Source organism: Sciurus vulgaris, assembly GCF_902686455.1.
Source record: "Sciurus vulgaris genome assembly, chromosome: 5".
NCBI classification, from domain to species: Eukaryota; Metazoa; Chordata; class Mammalia; order Rodentia; family Sciuridae; genus Sciurus; species Sciurus vulgaris.
Genome location: NC_136465.1, coordinates 17,060,611 through 17,079,094, shown reverse-complemented (window position 1 = coordinate 17,079,094; position 18,484 = coordinate 17,060,611). Strand labels below are relative to the sequence as shown.

The window sequence follows — 18,484 nt, the reverse complement described above, 5'->3', positions numbered from 1 at the left end:
ATATTGTTTTTAGCCCAGCAGGTCAGCCTCCTGACTAGATCAGGTAGGTGGTGAAGACTTCTACCATGTCTCCCTGTTTATTACTACTTTTCTCCCTAACACGGCAATCTGGGGTTCCCCAAACCTGCCATTTTTCTGCACACATTCTAAATGTTCTTCTACAAGGGAAAACGCCTCCAACCTTTCCACCCTGCTTCTGCCCGACTGTCCTCCAAGATGATGTTCTTATGCTGTCGGCTTGTCCCTGACCTCTGGGTCAGGGACCTGACCACCGCCTGGACCTGCTCTAACTTCGATCCCCAGATTCCTTCACCTTCTTCACTTTCCTCCAGTTTTCTCCGTTGCTCCCCCTGATTCTGTTGCCTTCCGTCTTCAGATGCCCCGTCTTTCTCCTCCTTGATCCTATCCTGTAAAGCCACACCTATATTGACAAACGCCTCAGAGTTTTATAATTTACTTAGTGTCAACAAAAGAAAAAAAAAAGTATGCTCAGAGACGACGGAGCAGAGCCTGAGAGGTGAGCCAGCTCGGCCTGCAGGACCATAGTAACCAAATAGGGCCTGCCCTCCTCCGCAGCCGACTCCGCCTTGCAGGATGCCCAGCGCTCAGAGGTGTTGCCCGGCCACTGTATTAGCAAGTTCCGCGGGCCGGGAGGGATGGCGGGGACAAGCCAGCACAGCCTGCAGACGCCAGCTCCGATGGACTAAGGGTGGAGGGTAGTGGCGAGGGCCGCCACGGTCCACGACAGCTGGCCCGAGATGCTGCAGGCTGCCAAGCCTCGCCGGCGAGTGGCCCTGGAGCGTCTCCAGGCGCCCGGGTGGGGCCGCAAGCGCGCCCAGCCAGTCACCCGGACCAGTGGGCGCGGCGGAGAGGCAAGGGCGGGCCGGACGCTGTTTGCCCTCTCAGCCTGAGTGTTTGTGCAGCCAGCCTGCAGCGCTCGCCGAGCCTCGGCTTTTCCTCCACTTTTCCGACAGCTTCTGGTGGCCCACCTGGATGTGGCGGGAATTCGGGTCACTCCATTCAGGAGAGCCGGGGTCCTACACAGGTAGGTGCAGGGGTGCGGTAGGGGCTGGAAAGGGGACCCGCGAGAAGGGCGAGTGTAGAGGGGAAAGCGGGTCCTCGAGGTGGAGCGCGGAAGGCGTAGGGACAGGGGCCGGCGGGCGGCGAGGCCTTGGTCCCTCCTCCGCCGCGCCCGGGGCGGGCTCAGGTGCCGAGCTGAGCCGGCGAGCGCGGCCGGGCGCGCGGAGGGTGTCGGGTGTCGGGTGTCCGGTGTCTGGAGCCGCCGGCTGGGTGAGCAGCGGTCCTCCAAGGTGGAGGCTTGCAATCGGGGCGGGGAGTCCCCAGAGGGAGGATCGGAGGGACTGGGGCGTGCTTCGGGAAAGTTCTGGGGTCCCGGCGGGATGCGTGCGCCCGGGGCTGTACTCGCACGCACGCGGCGCGCTGTTACGCAGGGCTGGGAGCAGGGCGGTGCGCGGGGCCGCCCGGGAGGGTCTGGGCGGTCGCAGTTTCTGGACTGGAGTGGTAGCGCAGCCCCAGCGACAGCAGTTGTTCCCCACGACCAGCCTCGCACGATCACCTGGTGAGGCCGAGAAGACCTCCCGTGCCTGGAGACCTTCTAGGCGCTGAGCGCCCGGGACCGGTTTCAGCTTCCGCTGCACTCGCCGGGCACCCTTCCCCGCGCGCCCGCACCCAGGGGCGCCCCCGCGTGGGGCCCTGCTGCGTCGCCTCTTTGAGCCCTTGGGACCAGAAGGCAACCCCCCCTGTCAGTTGGGCTGTGACCTTCCTCAACCTAGTGAGACCCTTGCGGGCTCCTGCCGGCAGGTGTATAGGTGCCCAAAGGCGTCCAGTTTGCAGTTTTCCTGAGTGGTCCCTTCCTGAGAAGCAAGCCTAGCAACCTGCCTCTTTCTAAACTTGGATTCTCTTCGCCTCCCAAAAGGCTTTCATTTGACTGCTTGTGTGATAGAGCAACTTTGACTCAATATTTTTAAATGGAATAAATAAGTGGGCATATTTGGACATAGATTTGGCATACGTGGAATTTTCTAGGTAACTGTGTGTGCAGTAATTTGACATTTCTGAAGAATGTTGCATATTTACAAAATGCCTGATTTCTGTTATCACTCTTAATTCATTTAATCCTCAAAAACAGCCCTTCTGCAGGTAGATTGGGAAGATGAATTTGAGTAAGAGAACTGAAAGTCTGAACAGAGTTGACTGTTTAAAAATAATCAGAATTAAAATTATGTACTGCCCATTCCACACTGTTTTTGTGATTCACACTGTATCTCAGGCCTTTTTATTTTCATATTTGAGGTCTCAGAATCATTAACTACACAATGTATTGTAGGATAGGGTCTGTGGAAGGTGTGAGAATCAGGCCAGATGGGTGAGTGTCCTGGAAAACAACTGTTCCTATGTATGAACCTTTAGAAATTGATTTGAGCAGGTGTGGACTTGTTGCTTGTCGTTTCTCTTCCTTTAAGGAAAATGCTGTAGAAGAAGAAAACCAAGTTAGATGAGCCTTTCTTTTTCTTGGGTTTCCAATAACTGGACATTCACTACACTTAATGTATCAGAGGGGGAAAGTGATTCAATGTGAATCAGCGTCAGCAACCATAGCTTGCCTGGGAGGGAATGAGGGGGGAAAACCCCTGGTTCCTTAATTTCCTTATTTCTGTTTCCTGCACCCTGGCTCTGCTTCTCTTGATAATTTCTCACTTGATTATATTACATAATCCAAAAGTTATGAAGATTCCCAGACTGAACTGACCTTCTGATGTCACAGGCAGGGAAACTAAGTCCAGGGACCCAACGTGACAGCCCAAAGCCCCCCAGCTCATGATAGGCAGAGCTGGGCTTCCAGGGGTGGAAGTGGGGGGATACTTCACATCAGGGCCAATCAAAGGCCACAGAATGACATGCATACTCAACAGCCTGACCACACACAGTTGTCAGCTGGGTTGCCTTCCTACTCACCGAGGACATGAGGAGCCAGGATCTTTTACTCAGGATTGATTGAGTGCTGGTATTTAAATGCACAGGAGCATATAGGAGCTCTTCGCACACATGAGAGGCTAGCCCCTTAGTGCTGCTCCCAGTGGTTGTTTGGAGGGGGACATTGGGGAGACAGAGTAAATAAAGGTCCACACCTGGGCTGATGTGGTAGTCAGCTCCCTGCTGTCCTTCCTAAGTGGAGTGTTTTCCAGAATTTGACCTTTGCTAAGCTTTTCTACAGTTGACCTGGATGAAGTGTCTGTCTCATTCCATCTTCCTCGTCTGTGACATGGGACCAAACTCAAAAGGTTGTTGAGATGATGAAGTGAGTTAACACGTGAAGCTCTCAAAGGGCTGCCTGGTACAGGAAGTGTTAGCTCTGTTATCAGGAACAGTCTGGGCAGGGGGGAGGGAGGAATGTGAATTTGGCCCCTTAACAGCATTGGACTTTAGTGACTCACCCCTCCAGTAAAGATTCACCCCATGCAAAGTGGGGAACAGAGCAAAAGCCTCAGACTTCACTGGTTCTTGTTTTCTACCACGTCTTGATTCTGTGGGAGTCAACCATTGTGTCATGGCATGTGCCCACATAAGGACATTTCCTGGAATGTCAAGGGGTCATTCACTTTATCTTGGAGCCTTGGAGTCAAATGTGGCAAGGAACCAGATTCTTTCTGTGAAGGAAGAGTGTCCACTACAAACCTCTCCGTCAGTGTGGACTTGGTAGACTCCACCCCATGAGAAGCTGCTAGAACCAGAAAGTTAAAAAAAAAAACAAAACAACAAATCATTACGAGACATCAACCCTGTACTCTGAAGGCCTTTGAAGGTCAACTCAAAGCAAAATCTCTTAACCAGAGTCTTGGGAGGGGTCTGCCTGGCTGAGTTAGTCAGTGGCAGTGCTTTAGATTCTTTTAAAAAATTTCCTCTTAATTTTTTAAGCCATTTGAGTTCTCCATGCTACAGGAGAGTAGAGGGTGCAGGTAAGTAAGAACAATTATAGTTTCAATAAAGGCCCCTGCTGTATTAGTGAGTCTAAGTGCTGTAGATGCAAGCCACTCTTGGATCCACCTGTTGCACTTGCCTGTCTCAAGACTATAAGTCAAGAAGCAACTTGGTAAGGAGGAGGAGGAAGGGAAGAAGGGGACTCCCAGGAGGTGAGAACATTAAAAAAATCCAGCTGTATAAATGACAAAGCAAAAGAAGTAAGAGGAGCTGAAACTATTGTGGTCATGACATAGCCAAGTGGCCAGTCTCAAGTTTAAGAGTGTTTGAACTTAGTATGGAGAAACAAAATAGTTGAGAGGGCATGACCAGATGGTGAGATTATTGAGGCATTATAAGCACCAAATTTGTAGTCTGCTTCTTAGAATGTAGGTGATCATGAAACATTGTGCTAAGAATTTTGTACTATGATGTGGAAACAAATGTCTTTTTTTTTTTCTACATTGGAAATATATACATATTTTATTCTGATGATAAACATATAAAGGGCTGTCATTTTTCTAAAAAAAAAAATCAATCAAATAGACATGTATAAAGTAGTTTAAGACCTAGCGGAATTTCTGCTGCCTAGTATCTCCTCTCAAACCACCGTGCATGCTAGAGTCTGTGACTTCTTTGAAAAGAACCTTCCAATAATCTTTTATAAATCAAAGATCCTTTGTTATGAACCTAGTGACCTCTTCATTGCCCCACTTTGTCTGGTCTGTAAATTTAGATCTTATTGAATTAGGTTATCTGGATAAGGTACACCTAAAACCTGGTGACCTTCCAGAATGTACAAGAGTGTTCTCTTTTGCACCTGCACTGTTCTCATGACTCTAGTAGCTTGTCCAGAAACTAGACTGTTCTTTTGTGATGGTTAAAGGATATAATTGCGTTTATTTAGTGTTGCGTTCGGGGGAAATGCAAAAATTGCATGTGGTCTAACTTTTATTATTTTTTATTCCTTGAGCACAGCTCTGTTTGGGTTTGGTTTGGGGTGAATCCCTCAGTGAAATCTCAAAAGTGATATTTTCTTTTGAATGAAGTTGTTTAGAGAGAGCTTTTTAATTTCTTCCTATGACTTTTTTTAAAGTTCTTTCTTTTCCAGTTGTACAGTTGGTGGTTTGGTGGCTCTGATGTAATAATATGTTTGCTTAGTTGGGAGAAGGCCAAACCTCTGCTAAATTTTTGTTTCCCTGAGATTGACCTGTATAAAGTTAGGGTTTTTTTTTGACACAATATCTTTAGAAATTATGGGGTAGAAGTTATAAAAACTCTTAACCAAAGGTACCTCAACTTTTCTTCTCCCCTGGAAGGAGAAATGATACTGTATTTCCTCCAGGTTTTGTTTATAAGTTTTATTTATAAGCCTGACTGCCCAGTCATCACACTTTAATGCCACCTGATTTGGTTTGTTGCTCTTTGTAGGTTTTTGCTACCAGCTGCCAGAAGCCAGGTTGCTGAACTCCTATCCCAGTCAGTGGGGATTTCTGAACTGTGTGCGTCTCTGGGAGGGTCTGTGGACACCTCCAGGTACCAGCCCGCTGGACCTACACCTGCAAGCCATTTGCTGGAACTTTTGCCACAGGTGTAAAAGACTCCCGCTCTGCAAAGATGCTGAGACAGATATTGGCAGAGATGTACATAGATCCTGACCTCCTGGCTGAGCTCAGCGAAGAGCAGAAACAGATCCTGTTCTTCAAGATGAGGGAGGAACAGATCCGACGATGGAAAGAAAGAGAAGCAGCCATGGAAAGAAAGGAGTCCTTGCCAGTGAAATCCAGACCAAAGAAAGGTAACCCTGGCCTGGCAGGCTCTGCTGAGAATGTGTTATGGGTGTCTGAGCAGTTCACACCAGTCAGAAGCTCTCCTGGCATGAGTGGTAATGTGGGGGATGGATCCTAAGTGTTGAAATTCTAATACTGCAGTTTATCAACTTGAAACCTGCACATGTGTGAGCACGCATACACACACACACACACACACACACACACACACACACACACACACCATTTACCATGGAATTGGATTGTCATAAAGCTAGTCTCTTACTGAAACCATGCTGACCTTAAGCTGCAGTAAAAAGTCACTCCAAAGACTGGAAGTGTAGCTCAGTGGTAGAGCAGAAGGCTAGCATGCTCCAGGCCCTGGGTTCCATCCTCAGCACTGGAAAAAAAGAAGTCATCCCTATGGTGTGATCTGAGGGTTTTAAGGAAGGACTCTGTCCCCCTTATTGTGACGAGGTCTACTATCTACCACCAGCATGTAAAGTACTTGTGTTAGCATCTTTATAGTGTTTGCATTTCTTAGACCTCAAGAGATTTTTCTTTGAATTATTATTATTATTATTTTTTGGATACCGGGGATTGAACTCAGAAGCACTCTACCACTGAGCCACATCCCCTGCCCTATTTTGTATTTTATTTAGAGACAGGCTCTCACTGAGTTGCTTAGGGTCTTGCTAAGTTACTGAGGCTGGCTTTGAACTTTCCATCCTCCTGTCTCAGCCTCCCGAGCCACTGGGATTACAAGTATGTGCCACCGCACCTGGCTTCTTTGAATTATTTTTTTTTAGGAATGCTTCCTCTTAAAATGTAAGGAATAACCATTAGGGAAAAAGAAAGTCATAATACTATTTTTTTAACATGAGTGAATTTTTCAGATGTACTCCTTCATGACCAAAAGAATCCCTCATAGCTTGAGAAGTTCTTTTGAGACCTTGGGGAAGGGACATATGCAGACATAGAGAAGTGCACCCTGCTGACACCACTCAGGTTGTCATGCTCGAATACCTAAGTCGTTAAAAAACAGCACAGTTTTCAAGGTCACAGAGGCCTTCAAGACCATTTTCTTAGCATTTTTTATTAAACTAGAAAGAGTACAAATTTTAAAAATCACTTAACATTTCAAGGGTTGAGAAAACGAGTTTCCCTTGCATGCCTGATATATGCACAGATTCAAAGTGAAAATCAGTTCAGTGACCTTCACCTACGCTGCCCTCCCTAACTCTTTATCAATGAAGCCTTTATACTGACTAGTAAACAAATGCAAGTATCTCATTTGTTATTATGTTGGACTTAATATAGCACAAAGTAAACAGCATGGTACCAGCTCAGGCCAGTGTTTCAGACACGATGCGAAGCCCTTTGACATACATCGTGTCCCATCTTCACGACATTTCTGCAAAGTTGGCATTAATTGCCCAATTTTATAGATAAGAAACTCAGACTCGGAGAAGATGAATAATAGTTGTGAGCTCACGCCATTCGTGGATACCCAAGTCTGTGGATTTTACATTGCACTACCCAAAGTAGAATTTTTTTTCCTTCAACCAGTAGCCCAAACTGAAGCCTAACCCTCTTGTCTTTCGGAACCGGTTTATACACCTCCTTGTATTCCTTAGCTAGAGTTTATCACATATAGCTGGACTTCCTCTGCACATCATGTCCACTGGGAACGTAATATGTTGGTGCAGTGACTCTGGGGCTCTGGTCAGTGACCTGGACCCTTTATTTGGGGCTTCTCATGTTGCTGAATGGCGCTCCTTGTGATTATTAAAAACAATAATGTCAGTTTCCTTGCTTTTCTTTCTCCTTATGGAGTTTCAAATCTATCTGTCAGAAAATCTGTGTTATTTTATTAGTTAAATGGCCATGAGAAAAGTATGTTAATAAACGCAGTGAACATTGTCAGTATTTCATCTCAAAAGTTTATTACCCCCTTAAATCCTTTGAAACTCGGAAAAATGTAGTTTGCATTAAATCAGTTCCTCTTCCGACTTCAGAAAAGGGAAAGCTTTCTCTTGCTTCCCCTAAAAACACAGCACTTCTCTTTCTTTTTGCTTTGCCTTTGAGAATAAAGCTGCAGACAGTCCAAGGAGTGTCCTCATGCCCAGTGATGCCCAGAGGTGCTGTCTGAGCTGCAGACCTACTAAGCCTGCGGCCCTTATGTGCTGAGACCTCCCTGAGGCTCCCTCCTTCCTGTCTGTGCTCCTGCCTCCGGGGCCTGCCTCAGCCCCCCTGGTACTGAGTTGAATGCTGTTTTTTCTTAGTGGTTTGGAGTCAGACTTTGGCTTTGGTGGAGGCGGCACTTTCCATTACATATATCCCATGTCCCCATTCCTTTCGGTCATTCTGCCCATCAATTAGAAGTGCTTGCATTATCATCTGGTCTTTATGAATACACAGACCACCACGGCGAGTCTACAGGGAGCTTCACTACACCGTGTATCGCCAATCACAGGAACCCAGCTGCTACTTAGTAATCCTAAGGATTACGTAGGAGGGACTGAAAAATAACCGGAAGTATGGATTTAACCCGTAATGGAGCAGAACACTGCTGAGTTCTGTAGTGAGAAAATGGGATTCTTATAGCAGGAGAGAATCGTGGACCTCTGGTGCTTGCTGTAGTACAACTAGAGGTCTCGAGTGGTTTGTCTAGTGGTGTCATCAGTGGCCACATGTGGCTGTTGGTCACATGGCATGAGTCTGTGCTGAGGTGTACTATACATGCAGTCTACCAGATGTTAAAGATTTGGTGGGAAGAAAATTAAAAAAACACATTAATAATTGTATATTCATTATATATTGAAATGATATTTTGGATATCTTAGGTAATATAAAATGCATTATTAAAATAAACTGCTTTTTTTGCATTTCCCGAGACTATACTGGCAATGATCATTTATTAAGTGACTGCACATCAGACTCTGAGCTGATTGCTTCAATGTATTATCTCATTAAATAATAACAACCAAGCCTGAAGCATGAATTGCTATTTACATTTTACAAATGAGGAAAATGAAGCTGAGACCCTTTAACTAACTTGCCCAGGGCAAACACTGCTGAGTTCTGTAGTGAGAAAATGGGATTCTTATAGCAGGAGAGAATAGTGAGAGCTAGAATAGACCCCGGGTCTGCTTCTCCCCAAACTAGTACTATGAACAGATATGTTTCATGTTAATCTTAAGTAGGGCTTAAGAATAGTTACTGTCATTTCAAGGTGCACATATCTAAAACATATGCTTGCACTGGGGACCTGCCTGGGGACTTTTTCCTGTGTGATTTTGTCTAGAAACAAATAGAAGACACAGTCACTTAGCAGAGGGTTTCCCAGTGACACATTGAGTGTCAATCAAGTGGGTGGGATCTGGTTGTTGTGCGTGGTGCATGGTGCAGGAGGGTGTCCCTCATGTGCCCTTGTGACAGACACAAAACTTCAGTGGATGGATTTTCATTGTTACCTATGGAAAGTTCCTTTATTCAAGTCTTCCCTGTTTGTGAAATAACGACAAAGCCATTGGTTTGCGCCACCACCACAGGCAATGCCTACCTTCCCTCTTCCTGGGACACAAGGCGTTCAGTAAGACTGCAGCGTAGCCCCCTGCTGGATTCAGTTCTTACCTCCATCCAGTCCACATCTGTGTCTGACACGCTGCCTCTCCTCTGCCCTGGGGCTCCAGCTCTCTCCCTATTTCTTTTTCTTCTCTGCCTGCCCTCTGAACTCCCTGTTCCCCAGGAGGTACCTCACTCTACACTGGTGGTTTGTAACTGTGACGTGGGGTTGTGAGTCTTGGGGGCTGTGGATGCCTTTGAAAACCTGCTCACAGCTTGGGCCTAGGAAAGGGTGCACAACGTTTTGTGTATTATTTCCCAATGTTCACAGTCTCCCCGTGTTCATTCATGGCCTCCCAGGGGTCCACAGGTCCTAGGTGAAGATTGAGAGTCTGTGATCTCCTGGCTCTTCTACCTTGAAAGGTGAAACCCCACCTATATATACCTGTGACTCAAATACATAGGACAAGTGGGACCGCTCACCCGAGCTTTGGTCTCAGTGCCAGTTGCCTAGTGAGGGTTTCCACTCAGAAGGCCTGGATTCATCAGCATCACCCCAGCTTTCTGCACTGCCCCACCACCTCTGGTCCTGCCTCCCCCTCTCCATCATGATGGACACAGCTCTGCCTCTTGTCACTGAAGTCAGAAATCCGGAAGCCACTCTGGTTACTCCCTCATCCTCATCCACCCACCTAGTCACTAAATCCTCTGGACTTGACTTCATCTGCTCCATTCTGTGGAGCTTTCCCCAGATGGGTTTTGGTCTGTAAGTATATACCAGGTGTAAGCATTGCATTTGCTTTATTTCATTTAAACCTCACAAGAGTCCAGTGAGGTAATTGTTTCCCTCTTATTCCTGCAAACAAGGAAACAAAGACACAATTTGAACCAGGATTTGAACTTGGATCTGGCTTGACTCTGGGTTTCTTCTGAACTATGGCTCCTGCCGTGGCGCTGTCTCCCCGACTCTGAGCTGCGTGCTGAGCATGGTTTCCAGCTGATGACAGCTGCTCACCCCCTCGCTGTCCCCGAGCCCCTGGAGTCAGCTGACCTCTCTTTCAGGACATCCCTGCCACTCCTCTGACTGCCCTGTTCACTCACCTGTCCCGCCGCCTGCTTCCCAGGACTTAGGTACTGGGCACGTTCCCCAATTTCCTTCTGTCCTTTTGTCTCTGAAGTAAGCTTTTTTTTTTTTTTTTTTTTTTTTTTTTTTTTTTTTTTTTTTTAAATTAAAACCCCCCCTGACTTTGGTGTTAATAACTCCAGGATTGACACCCAGGTTAACAAATACAGCAAACAATGGGCAAGCAACAGTTTTAAGTCATTTCAGGAAGTCCTCAGAGCAGCTGGCCTTGGCCTTCGTTAAAATGAGCATGAGGCTAGATGGAGCCTCTCATGTCCCGTCCTGCTCTGCGGGCATGGGCAAGATCAGGATGGCGACCCCACCCAGCCTGCCTGCAGAATCCCGTTCACATTAGTTATCCCGGTGTCCCTTTCGGGTGGTTCCCTTTTGTTCTTGGGTTTCCATTTGGACCACATGTTATAGGTCTGCCCTAAACGCATGTGCAGTCACACATCCTGGTTTTGAATTCTGGTTTCTATTCAGTGGCTCTATGGTCTTGCTTAAGTTACTCACCTTCTGTGAGTTTCTGTGCCCTTGTGGTAAAAGAGAGCTGATAATGGGTGGTATTTAATGATGGAGATGGCACGGGCTTCAGCCAGTCAGCAGGGACGTGCCATAGCCCTGGGGTCCCTGCCAGCTTTTGGTTTCTGGATCAGTTGTGAGGTGGGGGCTCCTGGAGAGGCCAGAGCAATGGAAGATTCTATGTGGGACATTGGGGCAGCAGCTTTTGGAGGTACATAGATATTTCAGCAACTTTGTAGGAAGATACTCTGCTCAGATCAGCCCTGATGAGGCCCCCATTGTATTTACGGTTGGCCGTCTTAACTGGGGGTTAGGCACCTGAATTCAACCACTTAGGACTGAAAATACCTTTTAAAAATTACATTTGTACTGATCATGAAAAAGACTTTTTTTCTATTACTCCTTAAACAATACAGTATAACAACTATTTACATTGTATCTATGCTGTATTAGGCTTTATGAATGATCTGCAGAGGATTTAAAATATACCAGAGGTGAACAGGGGTTTTATACAAATACTGCACCATATATAGAAGGGACTTGAGCATCTGTGGGTTTTGTCCCTTTTAAACATTTTTTTTTTTTCTTACTTTTTTGCAGTGCTAGGGATTGAATCCAGGGCCTCACACATGCTAGACAAGTGCTCTACCACTGAGCTACATTCCCTGCCCATATTTGATTTTGGTATCCACAGGGGTCTTGGAACCAATTCCCCATGTAGGAATGACCGTAATATGTGTATTTGTTCCTGGGGTTCTATATGAGGCTATTGATGTTGATTTTCTCTGGCTTCTGTTCACCCAATGCTTGGTCTTCCCTCTGGGGGAATAGAGTACACAATCCCTTTCCGTCTATCTCCCTCTGTCCCCTTCTCTCTCACACAGATTCCACAAGGGTCCTCCTGAGCTGCATCTAGTCATCTAGTCAGGTGACCTTCAGAGGCCTGACCTTGGCCTTCACTGCACACTGGTGCCTGGGTCTCTCCCTCGTGCACCCCGGCTGGACTTGCCACTAGGGATAAATCAGACACAAGGGTGTTGTGAGCAGCCTCATACCGTTATATGGCTGGAATATTCCTGGCCATCCCTTGCCAAGGACAGATGCCACCCTACTTTCATGTCACATTTTACAGCACTGCCTCCTTCGAGGTTTTATGTATGGTTCCCTAGGGGAGCATCTCTCAGCCCTGAGAGACCATTTCCCTGAAGAATAAGGTGTGGATTCTACTCTCTGCTTGGCAGTTCTTTGTGGTGTGTATCATGCAGGACAATCCTCCTTTCTAGAAAAGTTGGTTATGGAGGAATTTTTCAGGAATCTCTGAGGTGGCGAACAAAGAGCACTATAGTGCGTAGCCTTAACTAAAGGACTGGGGAAAAGAAAAAATTAAAAAACCACCTTGTAATTAATGGAAGTCCTATAAAAACAGTCCCTCCCTCTCTGTCCTCTGACTGAAGGGAGTGCACATCACTCAAGGTGAAGTAGACAGAAAACCCAGAATGGCTGGACAATAGTGAATTTTGGAAAGTTAGCGTGTACTTGGCATTAGGATCCCTCAAGTGTATCCCTTTCCCTTAAGAGGTACCTGGGGGCAGAAGTGTGCTTCTATGCATATTTGGTTTCCTTTTTTCTTACCAGACAGGAGCTTTCTCAGCTCCTTGTCAGCTCCGTCTTGTCTCTGCACCCTTCATCCCCTGGTTTCATCCCTGGCATCCTTACTCTCTCCCTTTCCAAAAACTCAGGGAGATCCCCTGCCCATGTTTCCTGTGCCCAGAGATCTTTCGGCGACCTTTGCTCTTACACTGTCCTTTCTGCCCCTTAGCTCTGCAGAGAGTACCTGAGTAGTGACATAAACTGAGCCACTGGCTGAGGCCTCTGTCTCAGCATGTCGGCAAGTCAGAGGCTGCTGCGATCCCTCCTTTCCTTTCCTGGCTACATGGTGGAGCCTTTCCCCAGTCTCCTTCTGTGTTATTCGGTTATTTGGGGGACCAGACTCCTCTGCCTTTTACATGGTTTATATGTAACCAGGGCTCTCTTTTCCCCTGTTCCTGAATGAAGCACGTGCTTTTCCCAAGCTTCCCTTCTGGGCTTCCTTCTCTTTGTGAACTCTGCTATACCAGTGGCTTCAGTGATAGGATCTACAAGGTCATTCTCAGATCCGCACCATCCGTCTCCCCGCTGCTCAGCTCCAGATGTATTCCAGACATCTATTGGCGGCCTCCACCCAGATTTCTAGTAAAATGAAATTTTCTTCTGCATTTCCAAACAGCTCATTTATCTTATTCTCAAACAGATTTTCTTGATATCAGTGTTTCTCCCAGTTAGTGCATTTCAAAGTGCTGGCATCAGATTAGATTCTTTCCTTGAATCCAGCCACCTGGACTTCCTGCCCTTTGTAAAATTGTCCAACTAGACTGTGAGTTCCCTGGGGGCAGGGGCTGGTCTGTCTCTCCATAAGTGCTCACCTGCTTCTCCCTCAGTGCCTGGTGTGTGGTAGGTAGGTAGTAAAAATTCCTTACATAAATAGTCTAATGCCCGGCTCTTTCCCCCTGAGACTCTAGGTTACTCTCAGGGGAGCAGACTTGTGTGTTCCCTCCCTGTCTCCAATGCAGCATCGAGCTCTACTGCTTGTTCATAGTAGAAACCCAAGTTTCTGCCAGGTGGGAAAAATGACCTCAGGCCACGGTCTTGATCGGCATTCCCTCATCTTGGCAGGAAGCCAGGGTGTTGGAGCTGGTGGGACTCCCATCCTGCTAGAATGACTTCCCTCCCATGCTCAGGGAGTCGAGTGACACTCTGGAAGTTCCTCCAGTCTCTTTGCTTTCTGACCCCATTTATGAGACCCCAGAATTGAGGAATTAGAGCAGAGATTACTGTCAGTGCTGCTCTGCCGAGAGCCCAGTTTTGAACATCTGACAAAATCTAATATTTTGCATCTACCTCTCTTTCTTCTTGTCCAAGAATCATTATCTCTTTTTCTTTACCATACTCTTAAGACTGCCCTTCTCTTAAAATTCCCAGATTCTGGTCCTCTGCTTTGCCTGTCTCTCTGCCTTTAGTCCCGAAGTACTGTCCCCTGCTCACCTGTGATTCTAGAATCTTTTTCCCACCCTAGAGCAAGGCCTTCTTCCCTGAGGCTTGTCACTCCTGCCTGCAGCCTGCCATACTCTCTGAGGACTGGGTTTTGGGAGAGACTTTGAAGGCTGGCCTAGCTGAGCTGCGGAATCTCTCAGCTCTTCCTCTTTGCCTCTCTTGGCAGGCTGCCTCCGCCCTCTTTGGGTGTCTCCTGCTGTCAAAAAAATATGAGTAGAGAGAGTTACTTGGGTGAAGGTTGAGAGATGGACATCATAAAAATATTATTAGTTGCCCCAGAGGGTGTGATAAAGGGAGTTTTATGAGGCTTCGCAGCTCTCTAAGGTTAACAAACCATTTGGCATTTCCTGGAGCATCAGGAGCTCTTGGTCTGGCACTAAGGCCCTTTCCCACGAGGGCACATGGGATGCGTTTTTCCTTCCTTACCCGGGTACCACTTTCACAGTTTGTCCACTTGTGAAAACAGCGTCAGGGCAGTTTCCTGCTGAAGGACACTTTGAATCCTTTTGTAGTGCAGACAATGGGAGTCTGTGCCCTGCCCCATGGAGTGGCTCTGTTTAGGGCTTTCTTAGACTGCGGGAAGTGTCCATTGCCCCAGGAAGAGTAGAAAGTGCCAAAATAAAGATGGAGTCTGTCTTCGAGCAGGTGACAGTACAAAATAGGTCAACACCACAATACCGTAATTGGAAACCATCTTCCACTTGGGGTAAGAAGACAGGGCGCAGTCCCAACCTGGACAGCTTGGCCGAGCATATGTTCCCCATGGTGGCCCCTTCCTCACACACTCTACTCCACTGGGTAGTTTGGGGTCTTGTGTAAAAACAGCCACAATGACCCAAGCAGGCCCACGAATGTAGGGACTATACCTCTTGGCCCCGTCTAGGTATGCTCCACCTCCTGCTGGTTTCAAGGATGGTGCTCAGTGTGAGCATGTTTCAGGAACACAGGAATCAGAAGGTAATACAACCTGTGAGTTCAGCTGTAAGCAAGGGTTATTTAAGTCTCTTCATCAAGTGTCACACTGCCTGGTAGTAGTATCTTCTCACAAGCTGGTGTGGATCTCGAGGCAGCCATATTAGTAAATAATAGGCTGGGTGACAGCAGTTAACCTCTGCTGAACTCCTATTATGTGGCAGGCACCAGGGGAAAGACTTGGCATCCCCAGCCTGCTGACCCTGCGCAGCAGTGGTATATGGTAGATGTTGGTCTCCCCATTTGCAGAAGGGGAAATAGAGTCTTAAAGAGATTAGTTTGTTCAAGTCACAAAGCTAGTAAGGCAGAGCCGGATTCAAATACAACCATCTAACCCTAAAATGTGTGTTTTTTACACACCAGTGAAACGTGATGACCCTGGAGACCCACAGCAGCCCTTACCCTGAAGGATAATGCTTTTTTCCCCGCTCCTGCAAAATGGGCATGTGAAAAGACCATGGTCATAATATTTTTAAACAACTGTGACAATACTGCTACTCTGTCATTTCTGTCCTGGCAACCTGTGAATGCTGCTTATTCCTGAGCATGTTGGAAGCATTTACCATATTTGTCTTTACCCCTAAAGACCCTAAATACTTTATTGATTGGGAAATCTTAGCATTCCACGACTCAAGGAATTTATTCAACCCACATTTTGCTTTGTTTGCAGAGAATGGCAAATCTGTCCATTGGAAACTAGGAGCGGACCAGGAAGTGTGGGTCTGGGTGATGGGTGAACACCATCTGGATAAACCCTACGATGTTCTGTGCAGTGAGATTACTGCCGAGAGGGCACGGCGGAAGGCAGAGCAGGAAGCCCAGGTGCTCAGGTAGGAGATCCGCCAGCCGGCGGGAGACTGGCCAGGGGTTAAGACACTGCAGTGATCTTGCACACAGCACGCGGTAGGAGGGCAGGGTGGGATCTGAGGATCGCAAGCATCACTTTTGATCTTTCTGGAATGTTTCTTTAGACTTTCAGTTGTTCCCTTCATTCCCACAGTGCTGTCAGATCAGGTGCTGCTGATCTGCATGAGGATATGGGTTCTGAAACCATCAGCAGGGGCTCCACTAGGGTCATGGTGGAATGGTGCAGGCTGGGAGGCTGTTCAGACATCAGGCCTTTGAGGAAGAAGATTGCTCATTGTGCGCAGCTGAGGACTCAGGGCCTTTCCATCATTTCACTAGGCCAGGCGCTGGGAATTCAAAGAGGAATAGGGAGCTTCCAGTGTAGGAGGAGGCACAGGCTGATACCCCACCATCTGTAGCTGATGCAGGCTGAGCTGTGAGCTACGGTTAAGGCATAAGCCAAGAAATTAACCAAGCCCAGGAAGGAGCCCATCGTTCTGATCCACAGAAGAGGTGAAATCTGAGCTGAGCTTTGAAGGACAAGTTGAGTTTCCATCTACAGAAGGTCAGGAAGGAGAGTACGTGTGGAGCGCATGATCAAGATCCCCCACTTTGAGTGACTCTTTGGGGAATGAGTTCTTCTGAGTCCGTGGGGTGTACCTGGGTGAGTCGAGGGAGACAGAGGGCTTAGGTCTATGTGCCTGGAACTCCACATGGACCTTCTGTGGTAAGTGGGGAGGTTTTGAACAGGCAGTAGCACAATCAGCTGCACTCATAAGAAGGTGACTTGGAAGGAACACTGAGCAGGTGCATCTCTGCCAGGTGCACAGGGTGGCCTCTGGGAAACCGCTCTGGGTAGTGGTGTTGGCAGCCCTACTGTGAGCTGGTAAAATGGAGGTTGGAACAGACCTAAGGACCTCAGTTCAGCCCCCAAAGGCTGATGATGCCATCTGCCAACCCTTGGGACGTTAAAACATAAGTGCACAAGGGAGTATTTGCTGACTGATCAGAGCAGCACAGTGTGCTCTAGCAGCCTGACTTCTGAACCAGGAGATGGGCAGACCTGGGTTTAAATCCAGCTGTGCCGCTATGTGGTCTTGGGTGAATTGTAAGATTTCTTTGAGCCTCTTCTACCAAAGCAAAGATAGCAGTCCTTCCTCACTGGGTTGGTATGAGGACTTAGTTAATGTCTGTAAAGTACCTAGCAAGGGGCCTGGCAGATTATAAGCACTGTAATAAGCAATCTGTTACTGTTTTTCACAGAGTTTGAATGTAGACATCTGCTTTGGACAAGCTGTCCATGTCAAAGGATGCTGTTGATAATTTCACATTTGCTTCTCTTCAGAAAAGCTCAGTCCGAAGAATTCACCAATAACTTGAAAACAAAATCACAGTACTCTGATCCACAAACATCGAATAACCTGAAAACACAGAATGCCTGCAAGAAAGCAGCAGAAGAGGAAGAAGTGAGGCCAGAATCCAGGCCAGCACCAGTCCTGGAAGAAGAGAGAAGCCAGGTGAGTCTTGCATGTCTACTGATGTGCAGAATTCCGAAACTGGGGGAGACGAAGGTACTGGGGCCACTGAAACAAATGTAGCCATGCATCTGGAACTTACCCTGGCTTTCCTGGGAAAAATACCTCCCACCTTTCAGGTCCTGCTATTCATTTCTCCTGGGGGATTGGTTTACCTTCTGTTTCATGAAAAAGGAATAAAATGGGGCCTTGAAAGATATTTTCAGGGTTTTCTTTCCCTGGCTATAGGTCTTCTTTAACAGACGTCCTCAATTTTTTTTTTTTTTTTTTTTTTTTTTTTGTAGAGGGCCAAATAGCAAATAATGTAGGCTTTGGGGCCCAATAATCGGTGTCACAACTATACACATATGGATGAGCATGGCTGTGTTCTAATAAAACTTTATCAACAAAGACAGACAGAGGGCCAGACTTGGTACATTTATGATTCAAATGGCACTCTATTGAGACTTCCCTTTTTTATTGCAGACTCTAAACCTCAGTGCCTTTTTGGCATCCTGGGTTCTGCCTCTGATTGCAGGGATAGTTATTTCCCCAACACAATAGATTTTTTTACTCAGAACTGGTATGAATTCTCTTATGGTCCAGGTGGTTTTAAAAACTCAAACATAATTTGCTGCTTGGATTATAGTTTGGAAGAACAACAAAACTCTATTTCGGAAGTACCTTCTTCTGCCAGGAATTTAATTACACTGCACATTAACAGGGGATTTGCAGTTGTTTGACTTCCATTTCTGTCCCCTGCCCTGCTTCACTGTGTTCTCTTGAGTTCTGTGCCACTGTCAAATGGGGATGTGGCTATCTGCTCTGACTACTTCTGGGTCCTGCTAATACTCTAATAATTAACAGCAGCCACGGGTGGTTATGTGGCCAAGCACACTGCTGAGTGTATCATTTGGTCCTCAACGGCAGCAGTCTGAATGACATACTGTCCATTTTACAGGAGAGGAAACTGAGGCCAGGTATGGTTAAGCAACCTGCCAAGGATCTTATTCACACCTAGTTCTTCAGGATCCCCAACTCATTCCTTAACTATTAACTCTTGTGTTTGATTGTCTGAGTAATATGAGGAATGTGAAGATACT

The 18,484-nt window shown here is 47.0% G+C and overlaps 1 protein-coding gene across 5 annotated transcripts in view; it reads left to right on the top strand.

The window, feature by feature from the left end:
• Positions 1-664: 664 nt before the first annotated feature.
• SH2D4A (SH2 domain containing 4A) overlaps positions 665-18,484 on the top strand; it is a 61,000-nt gene continuing 43,180 nt past the window's right edge. For 2 of the 5 annotated variants that reach the window (XM_079143365.1, XM_079143361.1), the window contains exons 1-4: positions 665-1,045; positions 5,570-5,776; positions 15,692-15,851; positions 17,213-17,384. In XM_079143365.1, coding sequence (XP_078999491.1) covers positions 994-1,045; positions 5,570-5,776; positions 15,692-15,851; positions 17,213-17,384 — 591 coding nt within the window. In that variant the 5' untranslated portion in view covers positions 665-993. Of the gene's footprint in view, positions 1,046-1,190; positions 1,311-5,409; positions 5,777-15,691; positions 15,852-17,212; positions 17,385-18,484 lie in introns of those variants that run through there. The other 3 variants (XM_079143362.1, XM_079143364.1, XM_079143363.1) reach the window with 3 other exon arrangements.